Here is a 27,767-nt window from a genome sequence, read left to right on the forward strand (position 1 = left end):
ACATGTTAAACCAATAGCTAACACTCTGTGAAGCCAACATCTGTGCTAGTGAGTTTTCAATACATCTGCCACGTCCAAATTGTGTACATCCGTCACATAAAACAAGCTGTACATGCTACAATACAAACTAATTTATTAAAGATCTTAAATTTATTTAAACAAATATAGGCCTATTTTATCATTGCATGTAACTTTACTAATTAAAGTACATGGTGCAGCAGCCACTCCAGGACATGAGACACTTGCGCTACCTATTTTACTGAAAATTATTAGGGACTTGAACTACCATTTACCAAAATCCGGTGTCGGTTGAACTCCTATTACGGCCATGTACTGCCAAATTAAACTTGTACTGGTTCCTGATTTGTGAATAAGACTGCTGTTCTGCCTGTTCGCGATCCCTACTTTTCATGGCTATCAACGGTAGGTTTAGCATGGAGGTTAGACGTTTCAAATTCAAAAAAAAATTAAGCTCAGTAGTGTGTAACACAGGTTTTAACAATGTTCATGTTTATATTATTAGTTGAATAATAAGGAATAATTAATATTATTTTCCTATCCTTTATCATTATGTACATCCATCAATTTCATAAATTTCCGTCATATAAATGTACAGACAAAACATCTCGGCCATTTTGACAGACAAGATGCATCATCCAATTTTAAATAATTTTATCAGTTAATAGTTTATTCATGTGGGCTAAGAAACTTCAGAGAATATTTTTATTTCAATTTCCACTTCAAAATATTCCATTTTCTGTATTCATCCATCATGGACAACTTTTCTGCCATTTTTTTCTGCAACCACTAATGTTAAAGAATGAAAAATTTATGTAACAATAGTACTGGCTGGAATGTTTAATATTGAAGTAATATGAATTTAATTGTAGCCTTATTACTGAATATATTAAGCAAGGAAGCTACCTAAATGTATTTCCAAACTTATGGAATTGCCCTAATGTCATTACCAGCCTACAGCATTTAAACTGTCATCAGCCAAATAGCCAAATCCTAATAAAAGCTGATTTTCTCTAAATGTATTTATTCAAAATTTGCCGAAAATGCTAATTGAATTGAAACCATCATTTCTTATGTTCCTTTGTTTTGGCTAATCCAATTTATATTTGATTAATTATTTTTATACCGAATTAACCAAATTTGCTAAATATTTTTTGGCCCCCTTAACTTAAACCCTGCCTGCTTCATCACTTCCTAATTCTTTTATTTATTTCTGTTTTCTTCAGTTAAAATAAAATTACTCAATTAGTTATATCAGTTAAAAACTATCAGTTTGTTCAATTCTCTGTGACATAAGGTTTATAAAGTCTCTGTTACTCGGTTTATAATGTGTTGAATTATTCACAAACTTGTTAAATGATTAACAACATATAGTTCATCTGGTAAGAGACAAATTTATGTGAAACTGAAAACCCCCAGAAATGTTCGAAATATCTGCATACTGCACCTCAAATATCAAACATCATAAATCAGGGGAAACTCACAGTTGTGCTTTGTATGTACATCAGCATTTTTCACAACAGTAATAGTACATTTGTTTGTTTGAGTACTATGGGCCTAGGCCTAGTTAAATATGTGTTTCCAGTCTACTGTATACAATTATTTAATACATTTAGAAATATCTAAAGGATAAATTTCAAAGCTTCTGTTTTCAAGAAAATAAATTACTGAAAACAACAATATCCCTATAAATTCTGAATTTGTTTAGATAGGCTTGTTAAATCCTTAAAATGGCAGATCTTCCTAAAGCCTTAACTACCTGGGCCCCTATTGGTATTGGACTTTCAATACTAATTATTACTCAAATAGTGCACAGACTGATCACATGGTATTCACATGAAGACCTACAGTAGAAGGTCAAAAGGTGAAAGAACAAACAACTTAGTTAATCTACTGTTTGAAAACATACAATAATAAAAATTGGAGTTATAATGATCGATGATATTAAAATAGAGATGTTAAAATAATTGCACTTTGGCAATCTAATACATACGGTAATGTTTCACTTTCACCTTCTATTTTAGAGTGTTTTTGCACTAAAGTTATTTGGTACTATTTTCCTTCTGTTACTTGTTCTCTATGTATTTTTTGGGTTTTCAGATTGGAGATATTATGCAGCCTTAGCCCTGTAGACCTGTGAAGTATGCTATAAGCGGCCTGCCAGATTTAGATCGTAAAATGCAAACAGGTACGATACTGTATAATACACCCTTTTCCAAATTCCAGGACTTCTGATTAGTGCCATGGTGTTATCTATATTACCGTAAAACCTTGAATTGAAGCCCTGGGCTTCTTTTTTTTTTTTGCGAACTTTGGATGGGCTTCTTTTCGAGGCAACTTTTGCAGAGTAAAGTTGGGGGGCTTTTTTTTTCAAAATGAATGCTGTACATTTTGTGAATTTGTATATAAAACAATAAATGTGGCAAAGACAAGCTAAACCAGTCACTCGTCGCAAATTGTGTTTCAGAGAAAATAGCAAAAACATGCTAGAATGTAAAATTTTTAAAAATCTATTTTATTTCACTAAACTAAGGTTTATGTATCTATACCTGTCTCTTATACACATCTAGATGTGTATAAGAGACAGCTCTGGATGATAGTTTCTGCATGAGAAATGCCTGAAATCATAAACTTTGAAGGCTGATTTCTCATATATTGTTCTTTAAACAGCTGTATGCTTAAATGCTTGTAACTTCATAAGGAAATGTCAGATTTGAATGTTTTTTTACCATTTTATAGCTCTTATTTTACTCTTTAACCCTGTATTAATAACTCAAAATCCATTTTTGCGACGAGTGACTGGTTTGGCTTGTCTTTGCCACAAATAGGGCCACTGTAACATCAATCTGTATCATGGAGTGTATTTAACTGGCATTAAATCAGCTAAACTACTGTATAAACCAAGTTTGTTTTTAATTTAATTTGTTTTTTTTTAAATTCATGTACAGTGTATGTACCGTACTATCTAGAAAAGAAGCCTGTGCTATCTTGAAGGCTTCTTTTCGAGGCTAATTTTGCAGACTAAAGATGGGTGCTTCAATTCTAGATGGGCTTCATCTCGAGATTAAGCCCACTGGGCTTCAATTCGAGGTTTTATGGTATCTTAATGATGGTTTATTTTGCACTACATTTACAGTATACCAATTAAAATCATAATGTTGCTACACTTTATTTTGTTTGTATATTGTAACATCCGACAGCAAGTGTATTTGTTAATTAAAGAATGAAATTATGCTTGCTTTTTTTGGTTTATTACTGCTCTTAGCGCTCTTATTGAGCGCATAGAGGTCTCCATAATTTACGCTCTATAAGTCTACCATTATTATTACTATATCATACATAATATTCACAATCAATGTTGGAAAAATAAATTGAGAAAGGTGGAAAACTTGTTTCCGTAGGGTCCTCAAAATACATTACTAAAAAGTGTGATGATACCTAATAAAACCTCCAAAAAAAAAATTATAAAGACAATGAAAAGGAAAAAATCCTATCAAGTATCATAAGGCTATCAAGCTGAGTTTATAATTGTGCAAAAAAAATATTTAAAAAATTCTGGTGTCATGCTCAGAACTTAAAAAGGTAAGCATCTTAACCATCAAGCTGTATAACAGCTTTCCATGCAGCTTTCCTGTGATGTTCAGAGGCGAATCCAGGAATTCAAAATAGAAGGTACCCTGGGGGGAATTTTATAAATGGGGGTCCAAAGCAAAATGTTATGGCTGTGGCACCTTTACACAGTAGATGGAGTGATTTGGCACTCTCAGACTTAAATTTGAATGTAATGTTCTTTTTTTCCATTTAAAAAACATTTTTCAACAATTTAAGGTATGGGGAAGGGGGAGCCCAGACCAGTCCAGTGTGGAAAAGCATTGGCCCCCCCCCTGTCATCATTAACACACTTAAGGTCATCAGACTGAAAATATTAATGTACCTATTTGAATCTAATTAAAGCTACTGTGAATGTTTTAATTACTTCAGGGCCATGAATGGAGTCTCAAGGCAACTACTTGGTTTAGACCTTCCTTTCCCTTTGGACTTATGGGACCCTACTTTTTGGGAAAATATAAATAAATTACCAATGAAAATGAACGTAAACATTATAAATTATATTTTCCTGGAAATGTATCCATTCAAAATATTTGTGAATGTACATATTTAATCAAATAACCATACTGTGGTACTGTACATCTTGTTAGAACATCCAAGTTCTCACTCACTTTCCCCAAGGACCAAAAAGTCCATAAGTATAACAAGCAACCTATACAGGTTACTTTTGTTGCACAAGATAAAAAAAAACTTCAGCATTGTCATTCTCAAACACATTATCTATGATCCTGATAGACTGAAGAATATATTTTCAGGGAAATGTATTCATTCAAAATATTGTGAATGTACAGATTTAATCAATAATCATATTGTGGTACATCTTGTTAAAACATCTAAGTTCTCACCCACTTTCCCAACTAAGACCAAAAATTCCATAACTATAAGCATCCTAGACAGATTACTTTTGTTACACAAGATAAAAAAAAACTTTACCATTGTCATTCTCAAACACATTATCTATGATCCTAGATAGACTGAAGAATAGAGGTTGAAGGTCAAATTATAATTGACCTATCTGTATATATATCCTGCCCCATAACTTTAAATAAGCAGAGTATAGGATTGGCAGTCAGGCATGCTAGCTAGCTAAACAGGACTTATACAGAAAAGACTTGTCACGGTGAGGTGAACTACTGTAAGGTGAGGTGAATTAAGAATTGCAGACATAATGTATTCCATCTTTGCTGAAATGTTTTGTAAATTAGTTTGAAATTTATATATTTGTTTTAATATTTTTATTATATTTTTTTAGGTGGTTACATTTTCATAAATCAAGCAGGACAATGAACAGTAGTAATTAATCCAAAGAATTCACTATAAGCAGATGACATGGATAAGACAGGAGAGAGCTCAGAGACAGATGATTTGTGGGTTAGACAGACAAATATAAATACATACCCTCATCACCAAAGTAAAGCTATGGAAGAGGAGAACACAGCCACAAAAGACGAAGGCCCATGGTACAGGCGGGCCAGTTTTGAGGATTTAGATCAGGCGGTAGAACCAGAAAGCACAATAGAAGAGAGTGATGTTAATGATGCAGCAACAGGTACTGTAGGCAGAATTTTTAACTGGTACAGGTAGCAAGCACAAAAAAAATATATAGTATAAATTTGACTAAAAAATATTGTTTATAGAATACATTTGTATTTTATTGTAGTGATTTACATTTGTTGTTTTAAATAAGTAGTATATTATTATACTGTATTGGGCAGTCTATCACAAATTCTTATTTACATATCGTATGTAAAATAATAATAACTCTTAAAATGCAGGTAGGAGTTGAAGTTCATTAAAGGACATATTTGTGAAATTTAATACACAAAAATCCCAGCAATACATTTTAATATTTTGCACATTGCAATGTCTGCCGAGTCTTGTAAAATATTGCTATTTTTACCAGTAATTTCCATATTATAGAACTTTCTGTACATTTGCTTGAATTGACTTCCAAAGGTAAATGTCCTTACTCATTACTGTATCTATCGTGATGATTAGGTAGTGAATCTATGCAATTTATTGCATGATCCTTCATCGATTAAATGTCATTACCTGTCATCATAACAGTCATTAGTCTTACTCTATGTGATGTAAAGTCCTCTTTTTATCATATGAGTGATACATTTATCTTTAACTGGCACTTGATAACTTTATATTAGTTACTGGTAATGTTAAATTAGTTTGACCTTTTATTTCCCTCTCCAAATTTCTTTACCTGTGATAACATCAGTTAACTGCTAGCCACCTTCCATGCAAAATGTATGTATTAATAAGATAAAAATAAATAGTAACATTGATAAAAAGTACATTTAACATGTTGTATGACAAGCGGTTATTGATTGCCACCTGTCTGTTAATTATAACAGCCGCCAATCATGTTAAATGACATCATGTTCACTGGCAATCATGTTTAATGGCAGTTGTTGACACTTTGTAAACATGTCTTTTTTTTTTAGCAGTCGCAAATGCTGGTTGTTGTCTATCTTTTTATGACTGGATTCACAGTAATGCATTCCTTATCTACTGCAGTCAAGCTTTATCATCCTGGGTATGTATGGGGTTGTATTGGAGCCATCATTGTTGGTGGTTAAAAACCAACAATTACAGTACCTTTTTACTACATATTGAATGGTTCAATAGGGCCTACAATTTCCGATAGGAAACAATGGGCCACAAAACACTGGTTCGGGTGTAGGAGAACTCTTTTGGATAATCTGGGTGATTTTGGGTTATATTTAAACAGTTCTGAGGGGTTATAGAACCAAAGCTCATGGAATTATCATTTTGTGACAAGTGGTCACCATAGGGGATAGAACTCTCAGATAAGGAGGGTTAAAGTACCTCTCTTTTCCTACTAGTGTTGCACTGACCAGAAGTCAATTCTTGGATTTGTAAATGTGAAAGCAAGTAAATATAAACCATTGCTTTGAAATTTTAAAATGTTAATTTTTTTATATTTCAAGTCCAGTTGGGAGAATTTTATTCCGGCAAATAATGCCGGAAAAACGATATTTTCTTCAACAATGAATTGACAGACTTGTTGGTGTATTTTCAGGGAGATCGAATGTGGTCATTCGGTGTGGCTCTTTACTTGGTAAGGTTTGAAGATGGCTTGCTTCGACTTACCTCCATTTTTGGATTAGCCCGGACCATTTCTGTTCTTTTGTTTGGTGCAATTGTTGGTGAATGGGTGGATAGGACACCACGTCTAAGAGGTTTGTATAAATGATAAATGTAGAATTCCAAGGCATGAAAAACATCACTTATTGATTTATTCGGAAATACACTTTTATATCAGTTGGTACACTTCTTAAGAGAAGGTGCATCCACTCTGCAATGTTGCTAATACTGTAATTAGCAAATTGGTATTTAAATCTACCAGGTTACCCACATACACTCCTGGGTATAGAGAGATTTTTGATAAAGTGCCTTACCAATCGAAATAGCTAGTAGTAAAAATTGAATCCCAGTAAGGTTTAGAGATTGAATTACTTGCAAAGGCTGTTCAAAGTTCCCCACATTTAACACATAATGTACTAATGTATTGCAAATGTATGATAACTTTCAATATTGTTAGTAATGTTTCCAATTTCATTGTATACTGTAATTGAGCTTGCCTTTTGGGAACATTGCCAACTTAACGGTTTTGCACTAATGACTGGTTTGTATCCGTCATTCTTTTTACAAAACATCCTGTATTATTGCAAGAGAATGTCTTAATTACAGATTAATTGCCCTCATAATTAATTGCTAAATGATTGGATTGTCAAGTTCCAGGAAATATGTACTTCGTATGGAAATGTATCTTTAATTGATGGAAGCTGTATTAATTATTATAATTTCTTGTAAATTGAAGAATGATTTCCTATAACTAATTGACAATAAAACAATTTTGAGTAATATTGGTATACATTTTGGTGTCTTAATTAATCCATAGAAAGGTTAATTTTTAATAATAATAATAAATAAGAATACTGTATAGGGATATATACTGTACCTTTTGCCTAGGAATGCAAGGCACTTGTGATTTTTTTAAATGTTATTATTAACCCTGGATCAATAATTTGGCAAACTGAGACAAAGTGCAATCTTCTCCACTTCCTGGGGAGTATTCCAGTCATGTTTGCAATTTTAATACAGATACAGACTAATACATTCAATTGCTACATCATCCTTCTAGGTACGCACTTATATTCCAGGGTGGAGAGACACAAGCGAAATTTACAGTGTAGTATAATTGTGTGATTATTGTGATATAATAGATCTTATATTGTTCAAAAAGTATATTATTTCATTGAAGAAACACAGAGGTGAAACAGCGGTTAAGGCTTTGTTTTGGCTTTCAACTGAAAGGTTAAATGGTTGCGTTCAATTCTGGTCATTCTTTTAGGATCTTTGTGCAAGGCACTATATCTAAACCTGTCTCTCTTCACCCTGTCATAATAAATTTGTGCATTGTATAGCAGGATGTGAATAATTTGGTCTGTGCAAAATTGCCCCTAGGGTGATGACAATGTGTATAATGGATTCATACCAATTAGGAAGGGAAAAAATGAGGGAAGAATTCAATTTCAATCAATATCAATGCTCCCTATAATGTAGAGGGAGATGGAAGTAGTTCTGCTAATATGTCAGCATTACTGTTTTTTTTATAAGAGTTACTTCCATCCTGTTATAAGAGTTCAACAAGATTAAAAACAATTCATGAAGCATGATTAACAAATTTACCATTATCACTGCCGGAATGTTTAAATCTTTTTTACATATTATTTATGATAAGACTTAATAACATCATGTTGTTTTGGAAAAATCCTTTGATCTTATATCTAACCATTTTGTTTTGGAATCCTAAATTTTCTCAGAGATATTGTATTCATTATTCAAACTATTGGATTTTTATTTTCTCAGCTACTAGGATTTCCCTTGTGATCCAAAACTCATCTGTCATGGTGTGTGCCCTCTTTCTTCTCTTCTTCCTTCTGTGTGAAAGCTGGCTGAAGGAGCAGTTAGGGGGTGCTCTTGTTATCTTGACCCTAGGCGTTATAATTGTGATAGGCTGCATAGCAGATGTTGCCAGCGTAGCTTTGAAGATATGCATACAGAAAGATTGGGTTGTTGTAGTTGCCGGTGGAGATGGAGTTAGACTTTCAGGTACATTTCTCATTATTTTTGACATAGAAGGGCATCGTTGAATAAATCTCATTATCAATCATGTCAGAAAATATTGAATAAAACATCCAATGTGCCGTTAAGATGCCAGTGGCTTTTATTATTACAACAATGGTTCCTTTTTTCTTTCTCAGAAATGAATTCTGTGATTCGCCGCATTGATCTCCTTACCAACATCCTAGCACCGTTTTTAGTTGGTTTTATTATGACGTATTTATCGTTAGAAGTTGCAGCGATTTTCCTTGCCAGTTGGAACTTAGCGTCAATGTTTGTTGAGTATTTCCAGCTTCACAGAGTTTACAAGGCTGTTCCAGAACTTGCAGTCAAAAAATTTAAAACAAGTCAAGGTATGCTAAATATAGTATTGGTTTAGACATATTATTTGAGTACATGTCTCCCTCTAATTAAAGACTACCTCCAAATAAAGACCACTTTCCTGTTGTCCGGTATTAATAAATGTCTTTTATCTTTATTATTCTAATTATTAGAGACCAAAGCTGCTAAAGGCCATGGAAACCCTGGTCCCAAAAGTTGTCTTTAATTGGAGGGATACCTGTATTATTATTTGATTTAAATATCTACCTACTTACTAGGCAAATGTGTGGCAGATCCAGGGGGTGGGAAAGTCGGTTCAAGCAAACAGCCTCCCTAATACTCTTTTTGGTCAACAAAGCAATAACAATGACATTCCAACAGTCATAAACAGGTAGAAAACAGTATTTAAACATTTACCACCTACTCCTTTCAGGGTTGTAGCCATAGAAAACTAAGAGTAAGTGATAGATATTTTAGGGGTGGGTGAAATAACATTGGTAAACTCTAAATAATAAGAGTGGATTTGAAGTACGGAAAAGTGGGTTAATAAGGGCTGGTGGAGGGCCATGAAATTAGCTTTAGACTGGGTTTAAAACTTCAAGGCTGGGTGGCCCCGCCCCACCATAACTTCATCCCTGTCCTTTGATATTACCTAATTGTAATTTATTTTGTACAGACGAAGACCCAACAAATGAGGAATACAGACCAATTAATGATGAAGCTAATGAAGAACAAGAGAATGGTTTAAGACAAGACAGGTCTGAAGCGCATGACACAAGAAGAAAGGGAATATTTGGGCGAATTTTTAAGTGGTTTACATCAACTTATCAGGGATTTAAAACATACAAATCTTATCAAGTGTCTTGGGCGGGTATTAGTCTTTCTTTACTTTACATGACTGTTCTTGGTTTCGATGCCGTTTCCAATGGTTACGGTTACAGCCAAGGTGTCTCGGAAACTGTTCTAGGAATATTCCTGGCTTTGGGATCACTGATGGGAGTCTTGGGAACTATAATCTTCCCGATGGTGCGGAAGCGTATTGGATTGGAACGCACAGGAATATATGCAAATTTTGAACAGATTCTTTGTCTTTCATTGTGCGTTGCATCTGTGTATGCACCAGGATCATCTTTTGATATTGGCTATAAACGACGGACTCCTCCACCAACAGAAGAACCAATGTACTACACTGATACCTATGGTAGCAATGAGACTAGTATAGCGCCTGATGATATTGGCGAGCATTCCTATTGGTCAGTTGGTTTGCTATTCGCAGGAATGATTTTGTCAAGAACAGGTTAGTGAGAACCAATGAAATTGAATTATTTTGTACTGTAGAAGTGGTTAGCATGATGGTTGCATTCTCAAGCCCTTGCTGTCTAGTTGTCTGTCCATCCACCCAAGAGATACCTGGTAGGATGTTTATTAGGTATGCTCCCCTGGAAATAGCACTTGTCCCACCTAGCTAATCTATGAATACAGTGACCAGGAGTTATAATGTTGCAAGCTCTTTGTGACTCAACCTGTATAATGCACTGTATATAAATCAAGACATTATTACTGTATATTAAACAAAATATGCTTATGGTAATTTTTTTTGTGAATTCTTTTCCTTTTCAGGTCTGTGGATGTTTGACTTGACCGTAACACAGCTTTTACAGGAAAATATTGCTGAGAATGAGCGAGGGGTTGTTAACGGTATTCAGAGCTCGCTTAACTGTTTCATGGACATGCTGCATTTTGTGCTGGTAATCATCGCGCCTCAGCCGGAAACCTTTGGCATCCTCATATTCATTTCTGTCATGTTTGTAGCTATGGGAGGGATGTTGTACTCTGCCTTTGTTTACAGAGTCAGGGGACATTTGTTTCATCCAGAGAAAATTATACCCTGTAAAAGTGAGGTGAATAGGGGAAAAAATGGAGAAGCAGTCTGAATACTAACAGTAAAGTTATTTTTATTACCCAAGTGTTGCCAAGGGTGTGAATATTCTTCAAAATATGGTGGTCGGCTTTCAATTATTTTTTCTAATAAAATTATGTCTGAATGTAGTTAAATTGTATAAATATTTACAATATACTTAAAAATTAGTAATAAAGTGTGTGTTCTCTCTTATCTCTTTAGTGGTAGTTAACAGTGATGTGCTTAGTTTGGTAAATTAAGAAAGGCTGAACTTAAAAAAGAAAAAAAAACATAACAGAAATTCAAGCAGTGGTGCTTGAGTTTTTTACTATAGCAGTATTACAGAATACACTTTGTGCTATAACTAGATGGTCTGTAAATTGTGTAAATAAAGAGACGTGTTTCACTTTGCAATCTCGTAACTAGTCATCTGAGTATAAACTCAGTGCTATACAGTAGTATTAATGGTCTGAAATGAATCAAAGCTCAACTGATGAAACCAAAACTATCTGACACCAAACAATGCTCTATAATCATACTTATATCACAGAAGAACTCTGTTTACTGATTATTGCTTGTACATTAACTTTATATTTTAATAACAATTTGATATCTTTTATAATTCAGGTAGCATTTTCTACTGTCATCAGTACTAACTGCACCACATTCTGGTGGTATTCACACTCCATCCAGACTACTAAGCATTTTTTATTCATAAAGATGATACTACTTAATGTCCTAATTATACTAATTTGTTTTAATGTAAAAGTACGTACTGTATGTATAGTGGGTTATGTAAACAATTATTACCTTTACTATTGTATTGAGTAGAATAATAAATGTATAAATATAAAAATAAAGTTTATTGTTTATTCTTTCTGCCTCAATTTGTAATTTAAAATGACTTTGCAGCAGCAGTCTAAACCTTTGTGTTCATCATTATTTACATGCTGTACTTTTAAATAACACTTAAAGGATACAATGAAATGCAGGGGTTTCCAACAGTTGATAGGTTGCTGAATGATATGGAGTTTTGTCTAACTGCTCATATTATTTTTGTAATGCTTCTGCTTTTTGCATATTGTAGAAAATGGAATTCTTTGAGAATATAAGAAAGTGTTACCACAAAATCTTGTTTGTTACCACAACACTATTAAACTATTATATTAAATTATAATTTAAAATGTACATGTGTGCTAAAATGGATGGATAAGTGATGGTGTATTTCGAGGATCTTTACATAGAAAATTCTCTGCATATTCCTCCACTACCAAATGAAGATACTCTCCAGTTCTCTTTATAATTGAAGAAGATGATGCATTTCCCTTACTACAAAACATGAAAACACATAATAATAATAATTGTGAATTGAGTGCAAATGTGAAGGCCTCTATGTGGGCCTATCATAGGTCCCATCATCGTAAGCAAACGTTTGTAAGAAATGCTTGTGTCTTCATTGTGTTATTTATTCATTTTAACACTGTATACATTGAATTTAAAACCCTGTTTCGTTACACACGGTAATATTATATACTCTCGATTAAGGGCCGCGGCGTTTATTCGAGAGCGCGCTTAACGAAAAAAATTATGTTTGGTGCAGCGCTTATTCGAGAGCGGCGCTTATTTGAGAGCGGTGCTTATTCAAGCATCTACGGTACAATATAAATACTGTACAGTATTAACTTTTTGTAACTACGGGCTATCTAGAACAAGAAGGAATGTTGAAAATGCATTTGTAGTATTGTCAAATAGGTTTAGAGTTTATAAACTGCATTCAATAAACCCAACTGGATACTGGCAACATGTATACTACATAATCTAAAAAATTAATAAAATAAAAAGTCAATGTTGACAGTGCTAAAAGTTGTTTAATTTACCAAGAAGAGTAGAAGAATTAGCTGATTTTAAACCGCTTTCAGAAGTCACTAAAATTGGTAAAATAGAACCAGTAGTGCTCGAACAGCCAGAGGAATTGTCAGAAAGGAAACTGAGGTACCCAACAACACAGACAGTCACTGATCTTGGTTAGCTTAGCCAAGGTGCTGGTATTGCCTTGTTTTCAATGCACAGGATATTTAAAACATACAGCAATAACTATGAAGACAAGGCTTTATAGAAAATGTACAGCAAGGCCCTTTGCCAACGAAACATACTGACGCCTACTTCAGTAGAAAATTATTGCCTAAAACAATGGTCCATTAATTTTGTTCATGTACCATACTTTAGGTCACAGATGGGCAAAGTGTGGTCTGCAGGTACATTTTAAAGGGCTGTTTATGTATCCAAATATCTGCACAAATGGCGCATCATAAGTGCTGCGTTATTTCTTTAATAAAATATGTTTGTGGTTATTTGGATGCTTTTGTGATTTTTTTAACTCCAGGATAAAGCAAAGAAAATTTGGCGGGTCTCCTGCATTCTTTTCTGTGTTGAATTCATAATTAAGTAAAACATACTAATATGTCTGTAGAATGAGGGGTCAAGATGAGCAACTGACTTTAAGTTTCTTAGCCCAACTTGGCGGCTTGCTTGCCCAGCCCTTGCTTTCTGCAATGTCTTGTTCTTCAAATGGATTTCTTAGAACTTCTGATAGTAGTTTTACCTCATCAAAGTCATTTCTCTCAGCTTTTTCAATAGCAGACTGAGCAATCCAATTACGAAGTATGTATCTTGGATTTATTTCTAAAATGAAATTTATAGGCAATTACCACCAGTTTATAATGATGATGAACTTTTTACAATGAATAATAATTAAAACAATAACAAAATATATCATTACAACTTATAAGGTGGTGAAATAACTACTCAAAATACAAGATATAAATAAATACTATAGCTAAAATCACATGGTAACCAGCAATAACTTGGACAAAGGTAGGCTTGAAAATTATGGAATACCAACGTAAAGCTACAGAAATATTACACAACTATAATAAACAAATGTTGAAATTCAACATATTAATGATACTGTACTGTACTACTAATACTATTACAGTACTAATCTCAACAATATATTTTATAGTTTATTAAAAAATAATTGATTCATTTTATTAAAATAATAATAATGTCACTTACTGTTCATTCTTTTTTGCCTTTCTTGGTCCCCATCACCTTCTCCATTCAGTTTAATTCTATCAGCATACAATTTCATCCATCTATCAAAATCTCTATGCTGCTGAAGTTGTTTCAGTGCCCATAAGCCATCTGGGATTGCAGCTGATGACATTTCTTTGAATGTCAGAGAACTCAATTGTCGAAACGTCATTGCAAAATCTGCCCGAGTATCCTCCATCATCTGTAAGGTAGTTATAAAAGAAAATACAAATCAATTATTTTAAATGATACTTTTAATAGATGTATTTTTGTTTATGCAATAGTAGGCTCGTTTTAAGACTTTATGAATAAAAACCATAATGGCAAACAAAACTTAAAACACACCTTCAAGAAAACTTCGATCAATTCATTATCTTCATGATTGTGTTCATTCAATAAACCCAACTTTCTCCGATGTATTGCCATGAACTTGGATTTATAGATATCCATATAAAATGATGTTATTTTTGTCAACCTTTAAGAAAAAAAATATGATTTTAGAAGTTCTCAATATATAGCAAGTACACAATAAACATTGCAGTAAGGGAATTTAATTTCATTCCAAGCCAACAGTGGCAACCAGCTGTCACAGGTGACACAATAAATAAAAAATCTCTTTCCTATAATAGTCGATAGTAGAACCTGTACAGGTTCGGAGTGCCCATCCCTCTTTCATAAGTGTTGGGGGCCAGACTGCAACGCTTTGAGAGGATCACCACTCCTCCTCACAGCGAGTCAGTTTACAATTCCCAGCATATGCTGGTATCAGTTTATACTCCTGGTTGGAGAGAGAGAGAGAATGCAGATAAAGTGGTTTGCCCAAGGACACAAGCGACTTGCACAGCGAGTTTAGAACCCCAACCACAAGGTTGCACCTGCTGCTGAAAACGATTTCCTATATTCTGCAAAAAGAACTTTCAATTGATTGATAGGATATTTGTAGAATCATTTTTATGAATCTAGTGAAGCTAATAATGTATCAATATTAATGATTCAATGTTTGAAAGTAATTTTTTATGTTTTTTAAAAATACTGTCTTTATAACAAGACATATCTTACTGGATGTGATGATCCTCTGGTACGAGAACCTTCAGCACTTTTTCTAACTTTTGCAAATTATACAGACCAACTGAGGGTTGGTTTTCGAAACTATATCTGCCTTCATCATCTGAATAGTTTGGAACAAATTTTGGATTGTACTCATCTAGAAATCCAAATGGACCATAGTCTATGGTGAGAGATAAAATGCTGAAATTATCTGTATTCATGACCCCTGAAAAGAGAGAAAAAATTAAACTTTGATTTCAAAATCCTGGCAATCAGCATCTCTTTATTTCAGACATACAACTATAAGGCAAAATTTATTATATTTCACTATACAAAACCACTGACAATAGGGCAGGGCATGAGGCATGAGAGGTGGTGCTGGGAAGACATGCAAGCGCAAGGCCTCTGTTACACCATTAGGCCTGGGATTTTTTTTTTTTTTTTTGTGGTTGGGGGTGGGGGGGATAAAATCTTCCCTATCCAATGATTTATTGTGACATGCATCCTTACTGAGAGTATTCCTCACCATGTGCAAATCCAACTGACTGCCATTGTGCAATCAATTCTGCCGTCATGGTAACAACATTTGAGTAAAACATTAAATATTTGTCCGGATCAGAAACATCAATGTCTTGATTATATTGCACTATGATGAAATCAACAAGCTTCCTGGGAAGAAAGAGGAGAAAATCCAATTTTTTGATATCATAATAAATTTTTAAAAACTATCTTTGTTTTAAGTACTTACTCTCTTATTTTTGTACATTTAGATGAGTTAAAAGTAAGTTTGAAGTAAGCTTGAAATATTTCAAAAGAAGGTAATTCAATATTTCTTGTAATTTTTAATTTCTAATTACATTTATGTTTCTGTATAATTTTTGATATTTTTTTTAAACAATTTTCACAACTTTACTACTGACGCTAGAATGCAGCGAATAAACATTTCCAACAAAGCATTTTCTCATCTTTATATATTTTTGAAATCCAAGTTTTAAAACAACCAATCAAATTGTTATAAGTTACCTCAGCAAATGTTTCTCCCCACTGATTGCAAGTATCTCAAGGGATCCAAATCGGAACCAGGTTGGTGCCAGACGAAGAACGACTGCTGCCCTCTCTTGTTTTGGATGTCCATTATAAAACTGGTCTCTTATTACAGGATCATTACTTACAATAAGACTAGAATAACAATAGCCACAAAAAACTTATTACAGTATATTATTGTCCGAATAGTTTAATCATGTTTGGTTATTATACTGTCGTAGCACCTTCTGTGTACGGAGACAAATTAATGAAATAAGAAAATTAATCAACAAATCATTTTAGATTCCTTTATACCAATATTTTTTTACGTCAACTGGGAAGTTTATAATTTAGCAATTACGAGCAATCAACTCAATACGATAAGACCAAAATATGGAATGTAATTGCCGCCACCATTTTGGCTATATACCAATAAGCTGTCTCATAGAGTGCATGATTGTGTCAATGTTCAAGCCATATAAACATAAAATCATACAGCTTGCGGTATATTTGTCTGTATTTATTATAGAGCATTATTACTTGGCTTAATTGTCTTGCAATACAGTATACTGTAACCAAATACTGAATCTTAAACTTTAAATGAATATACTGCAGACAATAACACTACATGATTGTTTGATTATACAGCTTTATCATTGACAATGACACCAATATGTGCACCTGAAGCTTTAAGACAGCTTGTTACCTCACAGCTCTACTGGTTGGTATATGAAGGTGATGCATTGCTTCACTACATAAAAATTCCCTTACAGATGATCTTAGGACAGCTCGCCCATCTCCTCGCCTTGAGTATGGTGTCAACCCTGACCCCTTAAGCTGCAGTTCCCATGTTTCATTCTTTCTGAAAATCAAGCAATTATAACAATATTTTATGCTACATAATATGAGACAGCCAACCAGTGGTTTTACCTCAAAAAACCATATTTGTACACATGGTGCACGGACATTTTTATGATTTTGTTATTGATACTCGCCATGCAAACCGCCAAGAAATATTTTACATAACATGTATTTATATTGTACAATTGGTCATCGGTATAATCTTAATCAGGACACCTGACCCACCCACACTGACTGCAAACCTGGTAATTTTGATGTCTGAATTACTGTAAAGCAAAATATTATTTATATTTTAACATTTTAAAGAGCATATTATTCAATCACAAATTAAAAATTATTTCAAATTAATTTTAAAATATTGACTCTATTACCTATTTGTATATTCACCAATCAGATGTGCTCTACCATCGCCCAATTGGCCAGCCCAGCTGCCAAACTATAAATTAATTATTAAAAATAGACTTTTTTTAATACAATAAAGTGGTCTACTTAAGCCTTCATTTATTCTACATCAATATTAATTGTTATGAATACAGTGCTTATTGATTCAGGACGATGTCCAATTATACAGTTAGTTTCACCCAATGAATGTTTGTACATAATAAACAAAAAACAATCTTGAAAACACTGGCAGTTCCTGGGCAGGGGTTGGAAAAGGGGAAGCTTGGCTCATAGCAGCAACAAAGAAAATCCATAACGATGTGAAATCATTTAGATTGTAGTTAAGGGACCACCCCAAAACTTTCCTGTTTTGACCATAGGTTCCGCCCCTTTCAGACCGCTACTGGAAAAATAACAACAACAATGTAATAAGCATGATCATAGGAATCTACCTGATGGCCCCCATAACGATGAGCTAATGTTGGTACATGTTGCAAAATGGTATTCCCTGAAACAAATGCATGGAAAAACTCCTGCTCTGATACACTACGATGCAAATCCAACACATTCTCCATCACATCATCTGCCACAGCAACAAGCTGAACTTCTGATTTTAAAGTTGATGGTAACGCATACGAGAATACAGCATTTGCTACCTGCCTCACAAAATTAGCCTTAATTGGATCAATTGGGAAGTTTTCTAAAAGATAAAATAAATGATAATTAGTTAAAAACCAGTCATAGCTAGTAAAGTTTCTTCTTATTGTAAATAATGTATTTAACAAACTATCAGGACCCCCAGGCCACCTGCAAGTTGATGAGATAATCTCCAAGAAATTGGATAGCCTCCCACAAACTAAATAGGCCTATAGGCAGGCCTAGGCCAAATAAAATTATTGTTAGTTTTACCTCCAAAATTTTAAATTATTTTTTGATGAGGGTACTATTTGCTATTTACTCCTATACTAGTGGTAAATAGGATGGTAAATAATAAAACTTGTTTTTGATTTTAACAGAAGTAAAATAAATCTTTGTCAATGTATTCTGCCATTTATACTTACTTGTTTACTTGTGTCCCTCCAATTTTTCATATAAGGGCACATAGAAAAAATTATCAGAAATCACTCTTTTTTTTTTAAATCAATGAGGAAAAGCAGTGTTTTTTTTTTAAATTGGAACAATAGATTATTTTGCTTCTGTTTTTATCGATGAGGGAGGGACTGTTTATATTTGGCAAGTAGTAGTAAATATTGTATAAAAAGTGGTTTAATTTTATAGTTTTTAAAGAAAATGTATTTGAAGTCACAAAATTGTTTTATGCTGTTGAAATAATTGATGCGGTAAAACAATTTTTTTTTTATTCCCGCATCAATATTTCCCGAATTTTTTACGCGGGAAGGAGTGATAATCTAATACATTTTTCTATTTGCCCTTATCATTATTTTTATTTTCCATGAAAAAATTATTGCTTTTTTAAATAGCAAATATATATTTTTTTTCATGAGGCTCCAATCTAGAAGTCATATCAATATTATTGGGCCTAGGCGAAATATCTGTGCATATTTTTATTTATCAATAATCTTTCCTTTCATGAAGAAAAGTTCCATTAAATTATATTAAATCAATATATTTTCTGTCTCTATTGGTAAATTTAGTACTAGTAGTACCAGTAGGGGCCTAGCTTATTACCTCTAACAAGTAGACACGGTTTTACATAGGAAACCCAGTCTTCAAGTGATGTAAAAAGTTGTAGGCCTAGGCCTACTTTCTCATCAGACATGCACTGTGGTGCGGCACTGTCGTGGTCGTCCGGGATCTGACAAGGCCCTCGAATTACATCAGCAGTATTGCAGGTACTCTTTACCCTATCATCTTCCGAGGAAAATAAGTTTTCATTGCACACAGACGGTAATAGTGAAGGATGTATAGACAATATAATTAGTAGCAACATTGATGTATTGCGACAAGGACCTAAATACTTCATCTTTGTTTTCAGCGATCGCTCCACGTTCCTGCTTTGTTATTTTGTGGTTGTTTATTCAACCTTTGACACGCTTACGCCACACGTCACCAGCGCCACACAAAAGTAGGACACAACGGTCGGGCAGGCAACTCCCACCGTCGTCGGTCTGAAATTTTTCGCAGCACACTTTTTACTAGTTTTGCATCAATAACACTGAATTAGCTTGACAACTGAACATTAGAATGATAATACAGTATTAGATGAATTATTACATAAATAAGTTAATCAATTAATTAATTAATGTTGATTACAAATACAGCAGTAACTATAAAACAAATCAATTAGACAGGCATTGGACTTGGATAAATATAGAATTTATTGATAACGTACATAGGGGCCTACACTGTATTTTTTGCTGTCTCTTATACACATCTAGATGTGTATAAGAGACAGGATCATATATATATATAAAATTTCTCAAAATTCTTATATGAATTATTCAAATGTACAATATAGATAAAATCACTATTAGTACTTCAGAATATTGTGCTCGTCTTAACAAATTGCAACTCTTATAACAACAAAACCAATAACAATAATAAAAACAATAACAACAATAACAGCAACAACCACAACAATATCAATAATAATAAAAATAATAGTAATATTACAATAATTATAAAATCTAAATGTGCGAATTGATTTTTGAATACACATCTCTGTGACACTAATTCAGCCTATCTTAGAAGTCTTCTGTACAAGCATGCGACCATTTGAGCCAACAATAAACAAAATAATTATTGGCATCTTGCCAAGTTAGCACTCTAGTATTATTGCGAAAGATTCATGGTGTATATATTTATATCAGAAAAGAACCACTTGTATTTTAATAATTCATGTTTACACTGTCAGCAGAAGGATGTTTAATGAAGACATAATAAAATGAACTATGTAGTGTGCATATACTAGAATAACTTCACGTTTGTTGTTGATGCCTTGAATCAGTGGTGGCGCAGTGGGGGGCGGCGGAAGCCAGGGCACCCCGTCGGGGAGAGCTGGGCCCTCCCGTCGGGGAGAAAAACCACAATTCATCGGGAAGAAAAAAAAATTATATGTATTTTCTACATATTGTAGACTCTAAAATCGATTAAATAAGCCTTTGAAACCCCTAAATTGTCAAAAATTTTGGGGGCTTTGCCCCCTGGACCACTTAAACATTTTAAGCGAAGTTTGACCATGCCCACTTTACTCTTGTCGGGAAAATCTGCCCCCTCATCTGGCATCCTCCCCCCCGACGGGAACCTCGGATTCCCTGTCGGGTAAACCCTGGCGCCACCCCTGCATTGAATCAACTATGTTCTCATAAAATCTGATAATTTTACATTTATCTTCTTCTTGATAAATTCTTTTGAAGGTTCTTGTAGCCTCTATTTTCTGACACTATGTCCACATTTTTCTTATACTTCAGCAACAAGAATCTTGGTTGCAAACGCCAAGGCGATGGCCACTATAGCACCAACGACTGTTGCATAGTTTAGAGACATCCCAAATATCTGTAGACAAATTACATGAAATAGAATTACTTGCACTTAGATTTACAGTCTGCAGTAGAAACATATATAATTAAGTTTGAATTATATAATATCAGAAGAATTCCTTGAAGAATAATCAAGTTACTGTATTATCACAATTACAACTTTGCTTTTTTCACTTTGACCTAAGATTCATCTGTTTCATCGACCCCTACCCGAGTACACCTTGTAAGTAGGCTTAATTATATAATATATAAACATAACTTAATAATAATATAATCTTCATGTTTAGATGATTGCTTTAGCATGTATCCTTAATATAGGCCTTGCATGCCAAAATAGGATATGAGGATCAATGCTTAAGACTTATTAATTGTTAATATGATTAGTTAACTGTGAGATAGCCATTATCTATCGTAACTATTTTGTAGTATGTTTTTTGTCACTTTTTCGTTACGTTGGTTAGACGGCATATCATATGTATCGTACTGTTGGTTGGATGTCGTATGTATTGTACCACTGGTTTATGCTACCATATATGGTTTATATTGGAAGTATAAAGATAATCAGCAACGCATTGAGAAAATCGGACTTTATTATTGGGGTCAAAATAGACAAAACACTTAGAATTAAGAATAAACAAGAAATCCCTGACAGCAATAATTATATATAGTGAAAGGAAAAAGTTAAAATAAACATAAAAGCCAAAACACACATACTGTGATAGACAACGGCGCCCTCATGATGAAGCCAATAAGTTGCATCCTTTCTTCAGTGGGCACAATACTCTGAAATAATAATTTTTTTTTAAAGTGCTTTAGATTTTCAGAATATACAGTTAAAACAATGCTTAAAATAATGTAGGACGCAGATCATTTTCAAATAGGCTCCTGCGACTTGCAGGCGAATTAAGACCCTCTATTCCCTGCTGTGCAAAAATGTTTCAAAATACTGTACAATTATTAATCTATTAAGCCATATGAAGGGAATATTGGTTGAAGCAATTTATACGTACCTTAGCCACTCTTTGACCTTCTCCATTGACCTCAGTTGGAGCTGAACACAACATTGGAAGACAGATTAATGGAATAAAGAAGATAACCATGTCAGAGATGGTAGCATCATGATCTATCCAGTAGATCAGGTAGAAAACACTCCAGGTTATCAATAAAATGATCCAAGAAGCTAGCCAGCGTTGCAGGTAGATTGACGTTGTGCGAAGACGACACTGCAAATTAATTATACAATCATGTTAAGTCTTTTCATACTACATTTATCAATCATTTAGCAATGGGGAAGGAAAATAAAAATTTCTGACCGACTGACCCTGAATATTAGTTGCCAGTGAGTTTGGGCAAAACAAATTTAAATTTTTGGCCTAATAAGACAAAATACATTGTTGTTTTTTCAAAGCACTCCAGGGGCGGATCCAGAGATGTCCAAAATGGGAGGCGAAATAGGTGGACAAAACTGGGGCCGATTGAGGCCACACTACCCCCGCAAAATTCATGTTTTCTAGACACCCAAAAATAATCTTTGAGGTGTTTTGGGTGATCAATTATTTCTTTTTCCTTCTTACTTTCTTTTTTTCCTTTTTTCGACTTTCCAAAAGTGAGAGCATGGCCAGCCCGGTCCCCCAACCTCTCACTCTTCAAACCTGGTAAAAAAAGGTATTTTGGTCTCCTTGGGGAAAAAAATTTACCAAAAAAACTGATGCAAGATTTTTGAGTCAGTCAAAAGCTTTTTGGTATAATGGTTATAATAATGAGAGCTCCATTCAAAGTCTGTGTAGAACATAGTGTGGTCATATATTTTGTACTGTGTTTCAAAACATTTTGGAAATTACTTTGTAAAAGACAATGGCTATGTTCTCACACGGCAGCTAATGGTTAGCAGGATCCGGATCCTGTTAACCGTTAGCTGCCGTGCATCCATGCGAGAAAATCCCGATCCGGATACCAACAATATGATGATCGAATCACTGGCCAATAAGAAACTGGAAATTGTAAAAGCGTACATGTGATTGGTTGATGATAGAAATGTCCTCAACTTGCTAATCGATAGCGCTTGCTCCGTTAGCGTATCTGGATACCGCTAACGGTTAGCGCTAACCGATTGGGCGTTCTCACGCAGGTGCTAACAGTTAGCGCTAACGGTTAGCTCCCGATCCGGATACTAGGGCTCTCGTGAGAACCAGGCTAATGTCTGGGAAAATCAGAAATGTCTTCTGACATAAAATTCTTACCTGTAATTTCCAGTATTTGTTGAGGATTTCCTGGTTGCTAAGCATCTCTATGTGGATCTCAGCTATATCCATGTCAACTTCATCCTCACCATCTCCATCTGATCCTTGAGCTGGTTTGTTGCCTGGATACTATCAAGCAATTATAAACAAGAATGAAAAGCTTAAAATAGGCCTACAGTCTACAGAATAGAACAAATATTTTGGGCATTTGTGACGCTGGTCATCTTTACCACATATTGTCGCACCCTAATTAATATAATAATAATAATAATATATTCTTACGCTTTTCTGGAAATGGTTTGGCGCAGTGGAAATGGTTTGGTTTCCTCACCTCGAGGTCGGGTTTCAATCCTGCGCTGTGCATTTCACTTGTGTCATTTAGCAAGGTACTCTATCTACATTGCTTCAATGGCTCGCAAAGGATTTACATTTTTTACTATGCTTTTGTGGAAGTACATATAATGGTAATGGTAATGGTAATGGTTTGGGATTTGTAAAGCGCATACTACATGGTCTCTATGCGCTTAAGTTACACGAAAGAAAAACAAACCAAAAAATAAATCCTAAAGTCTAACCAAGCAACCAAGAATAAAAAAGCATGAGAAAACATGCTGTACGTCATTCGGCTTCCAAACCAAGAGTCCATGAGATGGATTCTGCAAGTTGGAAGTTGCCACTAACAAGAGTTTAATATGAGCTCTCTTGACACATATAATTGTGCTTTGCTGTGCATGATGATGCCCATGGTTAGCTAACTTCGCAGACAAAATAATAAATAGTAGTGAAAATGAAAACATGGATAACCCAGTAATAAAAGGATTTTATTGGTGTCAACTTGATAGAGTAAACTTAGGTAAACTAAATGATTACACACCTGCACTTGATGTGCATTGCACAAATCCTGCAGACATTTGTATGGTGGATGTGATGCGTCGCCAACCTTGTGAAGAAGACCATAAGATTCGAAGCTACGGGCCAACACAGCCACTGACCTGCGCCTCCTAGCTGTCTCGTTCTGATCCCATTCAACTAAAATGAGGAGAATGACACTGAACACCAGTACTTAAATAGCACCACACAAACATGTTATTCTATTCGTTACAAATAGTATAGAATTGCAAGAGGTCCGACTTTTGTGATTTTTGTATGCAATTTAACATTGAAAAAGTAATACCATGAGAGAGTGGGCACTCTATTTATAAACACCTTTTACGTTCTTTTGAAGGACACCCTCTAGTTCCTGGTAGTAATAGTGCCTGCTATATAAAAATGGCAGGTGAGCTGTCAAAAACTTGAACATACTCGTAAATGTATTTTAGGTAGTGAATATTTCGGGGGAGGGGGTGAAACAGTATTTTGAAAATTGTATGATGTATCTGATGCTACAGTAATCTTATATTTGTCATAAGCTATGGAAAAACATTCCATAGCCACACTTATAAATAATGTAATCAAAATACAAGTAGGATTAATGGTGTGCGATGTTAGAAACCCAAGGTGGTCTATTTTCTGACTCTTTGACAGGTGTTTAAGTGTGATGGCAAGGAAAGTATAATCACAAGTACCCTAACAATGTCGGAACAACTGCTTACAATCTTTAATGAGTGTAATGTATAGAAATAATCATATAATTTTTTAGTTATTATTATTTATGAAACTACAGACCTTACCATTCTGTACACACAATTTGACATCAGATAAAAGTTAAGTAGATACCGTACACCCAACAATATTTGATATCAGATAAAAACTACATATAAGTGGACACTTTAGACCCACTCTTGCATTTGATATCAGATTTTTTCTCAATTTGTAATTATTAACTGAATTCATATTGCATAATAACATTTTGTTAGATGCTATGCTATTGAATGAAATTATATCTTTCTTCTTTCTTTCTTTATTTGCCTTTTTCACATAAAATATAGTTTTATAAGTACCGGTATGTAAAAACATGATAATAGACAAATTAGGAAACCAAATAGCATAAAGCTAATCAAGTCTGGTTTCACTGACACAGATAAATACTGGTGATTCATAAAATAAAAATAAATATAAAGATAAAAATTAAATAGTTCAATTTTTAACCATTGTGTCAATGTATGTAATTTAATACATTCAAAACATTTTCTTAATAGAGTATTTATGTTTATCTGTAATTATATAATGGTATGTTTGTGATTTTGTATTGCATTTTGTAACCTTGTCATTGAAGTGTTTAACAGTTGGTAATAGGACATGTAGAATGTCAGGCAACAGATGGACAAAAGCAGTAACAGAATGGAGACCCATGGATGGCAAAAGGAACTGGGGAAGACAGAGTAAAAGGTGGAGAGATGAGCATTGGAAAAGAGTGAATTGGTGCAACACAGTAAGAGAGAGAATGATTTGGCATCAACATGCTGAGGCTTTCGTCCAGCAGTGGACTGAAACAGCTGATGATGAATAGATCAATGTTATAAATATGTAATAATTTTTGACTTACACTCAAGATCCTGCGTTGACTGTATTGTTAAATTTCTGTGTTTTCGTTTCCGATAGTTAGCACTTTGAATGGTAAGTTTATGATCCACAGCAGTACCTACAAAGTTGCCTTGGTCTGTTTCATCTATGGCACTCTTCTGTTTCTGCATCTGGTTTAGTTCATACGCAATCACATCCATATCAAGTTCCAATAAGAATCTCCGAATGCCTATAATATGGTAATTTTATTTCATTTAATTACGCAGCAACACCAGTAAAGAGCACTTTAGAAATACTTATTATTATTATTAATATTATTATTATAATACAAAAATCAGGGATGATTCAGACCTGTGAAATATTTACATTAGCAGCTCAGCTGGCTTTACAAACTTGTACTTTTGAAAAGAAAACCGAAGACTGACTTTGATTTTGGCATGCAGTGTTGGAAAATTGCCTTTTGATTGGCCTACAAATTGCTGTCAAGTTTTTAAATAGGCTTGTCATTTTTTTGTGAAAAGGGGATTCTCCAGGTATAAGCCCACCCCTAAAATTAACCTAATTTTGTCTCCAAGAGAGATGGGCTTATACTATACTAAATGAAGAGACTTACTGTGTGTATGAGTTCTACAGACTGAGATACAGACAATGCCAACCAGCAAGTTCCACAACAGGCAAAACGCTGATAACATCACATGACTCGGATACATTACGTGACATATAGGAACTGGTACAGACACATTCAAGCAGTAGGAAGGTTTAAAGTTATTGTACATCTGATAATCATACAGGCCAATAAAAACCAGTCCACAAACAAGAATAAGGATTCCTATATTTATCTTAAACATAGTTTTAGAATGAAGGCGAACACTATCAACAAGTACTTTACTTGTAAACAATTTATAAGCAAGTTGGTTGGCGTACAGAGCAATACCACAAAAAGCGTAAGTCAAAGATAAAATGACCGTAGCATTTAAAACATCAAACTTTGTATTTCGACTTTTGACATCGGCAAAAGTATACCACGTATTTGTGATGGAGTAACCCATTGCACTTGCTAACGTCAGCACGTACAAAATCGTCGCAAACCAAGGTCTATCATTAGCGTGAGTTTTAATTCCAAGGGATTTAAAAATTATCTTGCGAATCCACGGTGGAAGAGGTTTTGATTCTTGTACGTTGTTAATGTGAATATCATAATATGGAACCACGGTTGAATCATCTACCTGGTGATTATCCATGATAGACAACCTGAAAATATTAATAATTTGTTTTCATTACCATCGTTAATCTCCACATACATACAATTTAAATTATCACTTAAACCAAGACTTTTTTAATACCTTGTTTTAGTGAACTTATTTTTTTAAGATCAGAGGAGGTTTTCTTGTTTAGCAAAATTATTTTGCCAAAAGCATCTAAGCGGGGGAAAAAATAACATTTTATTGATGAATGTAAACAGTGTAGTAATGAGAATAATAAATGCTTTAAATTGATAGGTAAAAAAGAAATATACATAACATATTTTAAAAGGAGTGGGGCCATAACGAAATAAATAACATTTTTTTCTTAAATTTCCATTTTTCATGGCGCATAGTGTGCTAACTACTGTAGCCAAAAGCTAAATTTTATTTTTATTCGAAATCTCCATTTTTGGCATCTAAACAAGTTACAGTATAAAAAAAGTCTTGTTTAAGCATAAAAAATGTATTTTGATCATTTGCACTGACAATATGTATACAATACAAACTACTTACTTATAGCATGTACTTTAGTAACACGTCTCAATATCACATGATCATTATTAAGCACGACGGATATACTGCCTCAAGAACTTTTAGAAGGTGGATATTACTACCCACTTGGACATCCTGCCTTCTGATATTTAATGTGGATATTGCTAAGCCCAATGGATATCCTGCCAAAGTTATAGGTTTTAGAATTTTGACATTGCTATGCATTGAGATGACCTTCCCCACGGCATCAATATATTGGAGGGGTCTTTAATAGGCCCTTTTCACGAATCGGTAGACATCTTGAAGTGATGACAAACATTGCGAATCAGCGGTGCGTAACCAACAGAAATAAGATAAGCTTTTGGGCTGATTTTCTGACATCATGTTGTTTAAAAAATCATAACTCCATAAC

General features: G+C 34.1%; 3 protein-coding genes across 3 annotated transcripts in view; 1 reads left to right on the forward strand and 2 right to left on the reverse strand.

Annotated features, from left to right (window-relative positions):
* Window positions 1-2,119: 2,119 nt before the first annotated feature.
* Window positions 2,120-11,871, forward strand: LOC117101719 (solute carrier family 40 member 1-like; the record flags this gene model as incomplete). The annotated part of the gene is given in 8 exon segments (XM_033241751.1): window positions 2,120-2,206; window positions 4,880-5,176; window positions 6,084-6,175; window positions 6,683-6,842; window positions 8,536-8,778; window positions 8,931-9,143; window positions 9,788-10,408; window positions 10,732-11,871. Coding segments are annotated over 7 exon segments (1,863 nt in total). The 3' UTR covers window positions 11,046-11,871.
* A 699-nt stretch (window positions 11,872-12,570) lies between these two features.
* Window positions 12,571-19,448, reverse strand: LOC117101726 (protein adenylyltransferase SelO-like). Its single transcript, XM_033241764.1, has 10 exons — window positions 19,106-19,448; window positions 17,869-18,116; window positions 17,407-17,471; window positions 16,881-17,036; window positions 16,175-16,330; window positions 15,678-15,820; window positions 15,164-15,377; window positions 14,450-14,579; window positions 14,087-14,306; window positions 12,571-13,693 (listed from the first exon to the last, which is right to left on the reverse strand). The coding sequence occupies exons 1-10, from the start codon at window positions 19,398-19,400 to the stop codon at window positions 13,491-13,493; spliced, it is 1,830 nt and encodes a 609-aa protein (XP_033097655.1). The 5' UTR covers window positions 19,401-19,448; the 3' UTR covers window positions 12,571-13,490.
* A 394-nt stretch (window positions 19,449-19,842) lies between these two features.
* The window catches only part of LOC117101789, an 11,416-nt gene continuing 3,491 nt past the window's right edge, over window positions 19,843-27,767 (reverse strand). Inside the window, exons 2-8 of the mRNA XM_033241866.1 lie at window positions 26,233-26,870; window positions 25,642-25,848; window positions 24,031-24,185; window positions 23,157-23,285; window positions 21,927-22,139; window positions 21,631-21,699; window positions 19,843-20,932 (exon numbers count right to left, since the gene is read on the reverse strand). Coding sequence (XP_033097757.1) covers window positions 20,837-20,932; window positions 21,631-21,699; window positions 21,927-22,139; window positions 23,157-23,285; window positions 24,031-24,185; window positions 25,642-25,848; window positions 26,233-26,860 — 1,497 coding nt within the window. The 5' untranslated portion in view covers window positions 26,861-26,870 and the 3' untranslated portion in view covers window positions 19,843-20,836. The remainder of the gene's footprint in view (window positions 20,933-21,630; window positions 21,700-21,926; window positions 22,140-23,156; window positions 23,286-24,030; window positions 24,186-25,641; window positions 25,849-26,232; window positions 26,871-27,767) is intronic.

Source organism: Anneissia japonica, unplaced genomic scaffold, assembly GCF_011630105.1.
Source record: "Anneissia japonica isolate Jap-2015-1 unplaced genomic scaffold, ASM1163010v1 scaffold1005_len2656397_cov198, whole genome shotgun sequence".
In the NCBI taxonomy this organism is placed as follows: domain Eukaryota; kingdom Metazoa; phylum Echinodermata; class Crinoidea; order Comatulida; family Comatulidae; genus Anneissia; species Anneissia japonica.

What these genes read in the sequence shown, in the direction of transcription:
- LOC117101726 (XM_033241764.1), bottom strand. Translation starts at nt 19,400, where the DNA reads ATGAAGTATTTAGGTCCTTGTCGCAATACATCAATGTTGCTACTAATT. An exon ending in ACCGTGTCTACTTGTTAGAG is followed by an intron (nt 18,117 to 19,105) that starts GTAATAAGCTAG and finishes TTTATCTTTTAG; the next exon opens with AAAACTTCCCAATTGATCCA. An exon ending in ATTGGTGAATATACAAATAG is followed by an intron (nt 17,037 to 17,406) that starts GTAATAGAGTCA and finishes CTTGATTTTCAG; the next exon opens with AAAGAATGAAACATGGGAAC.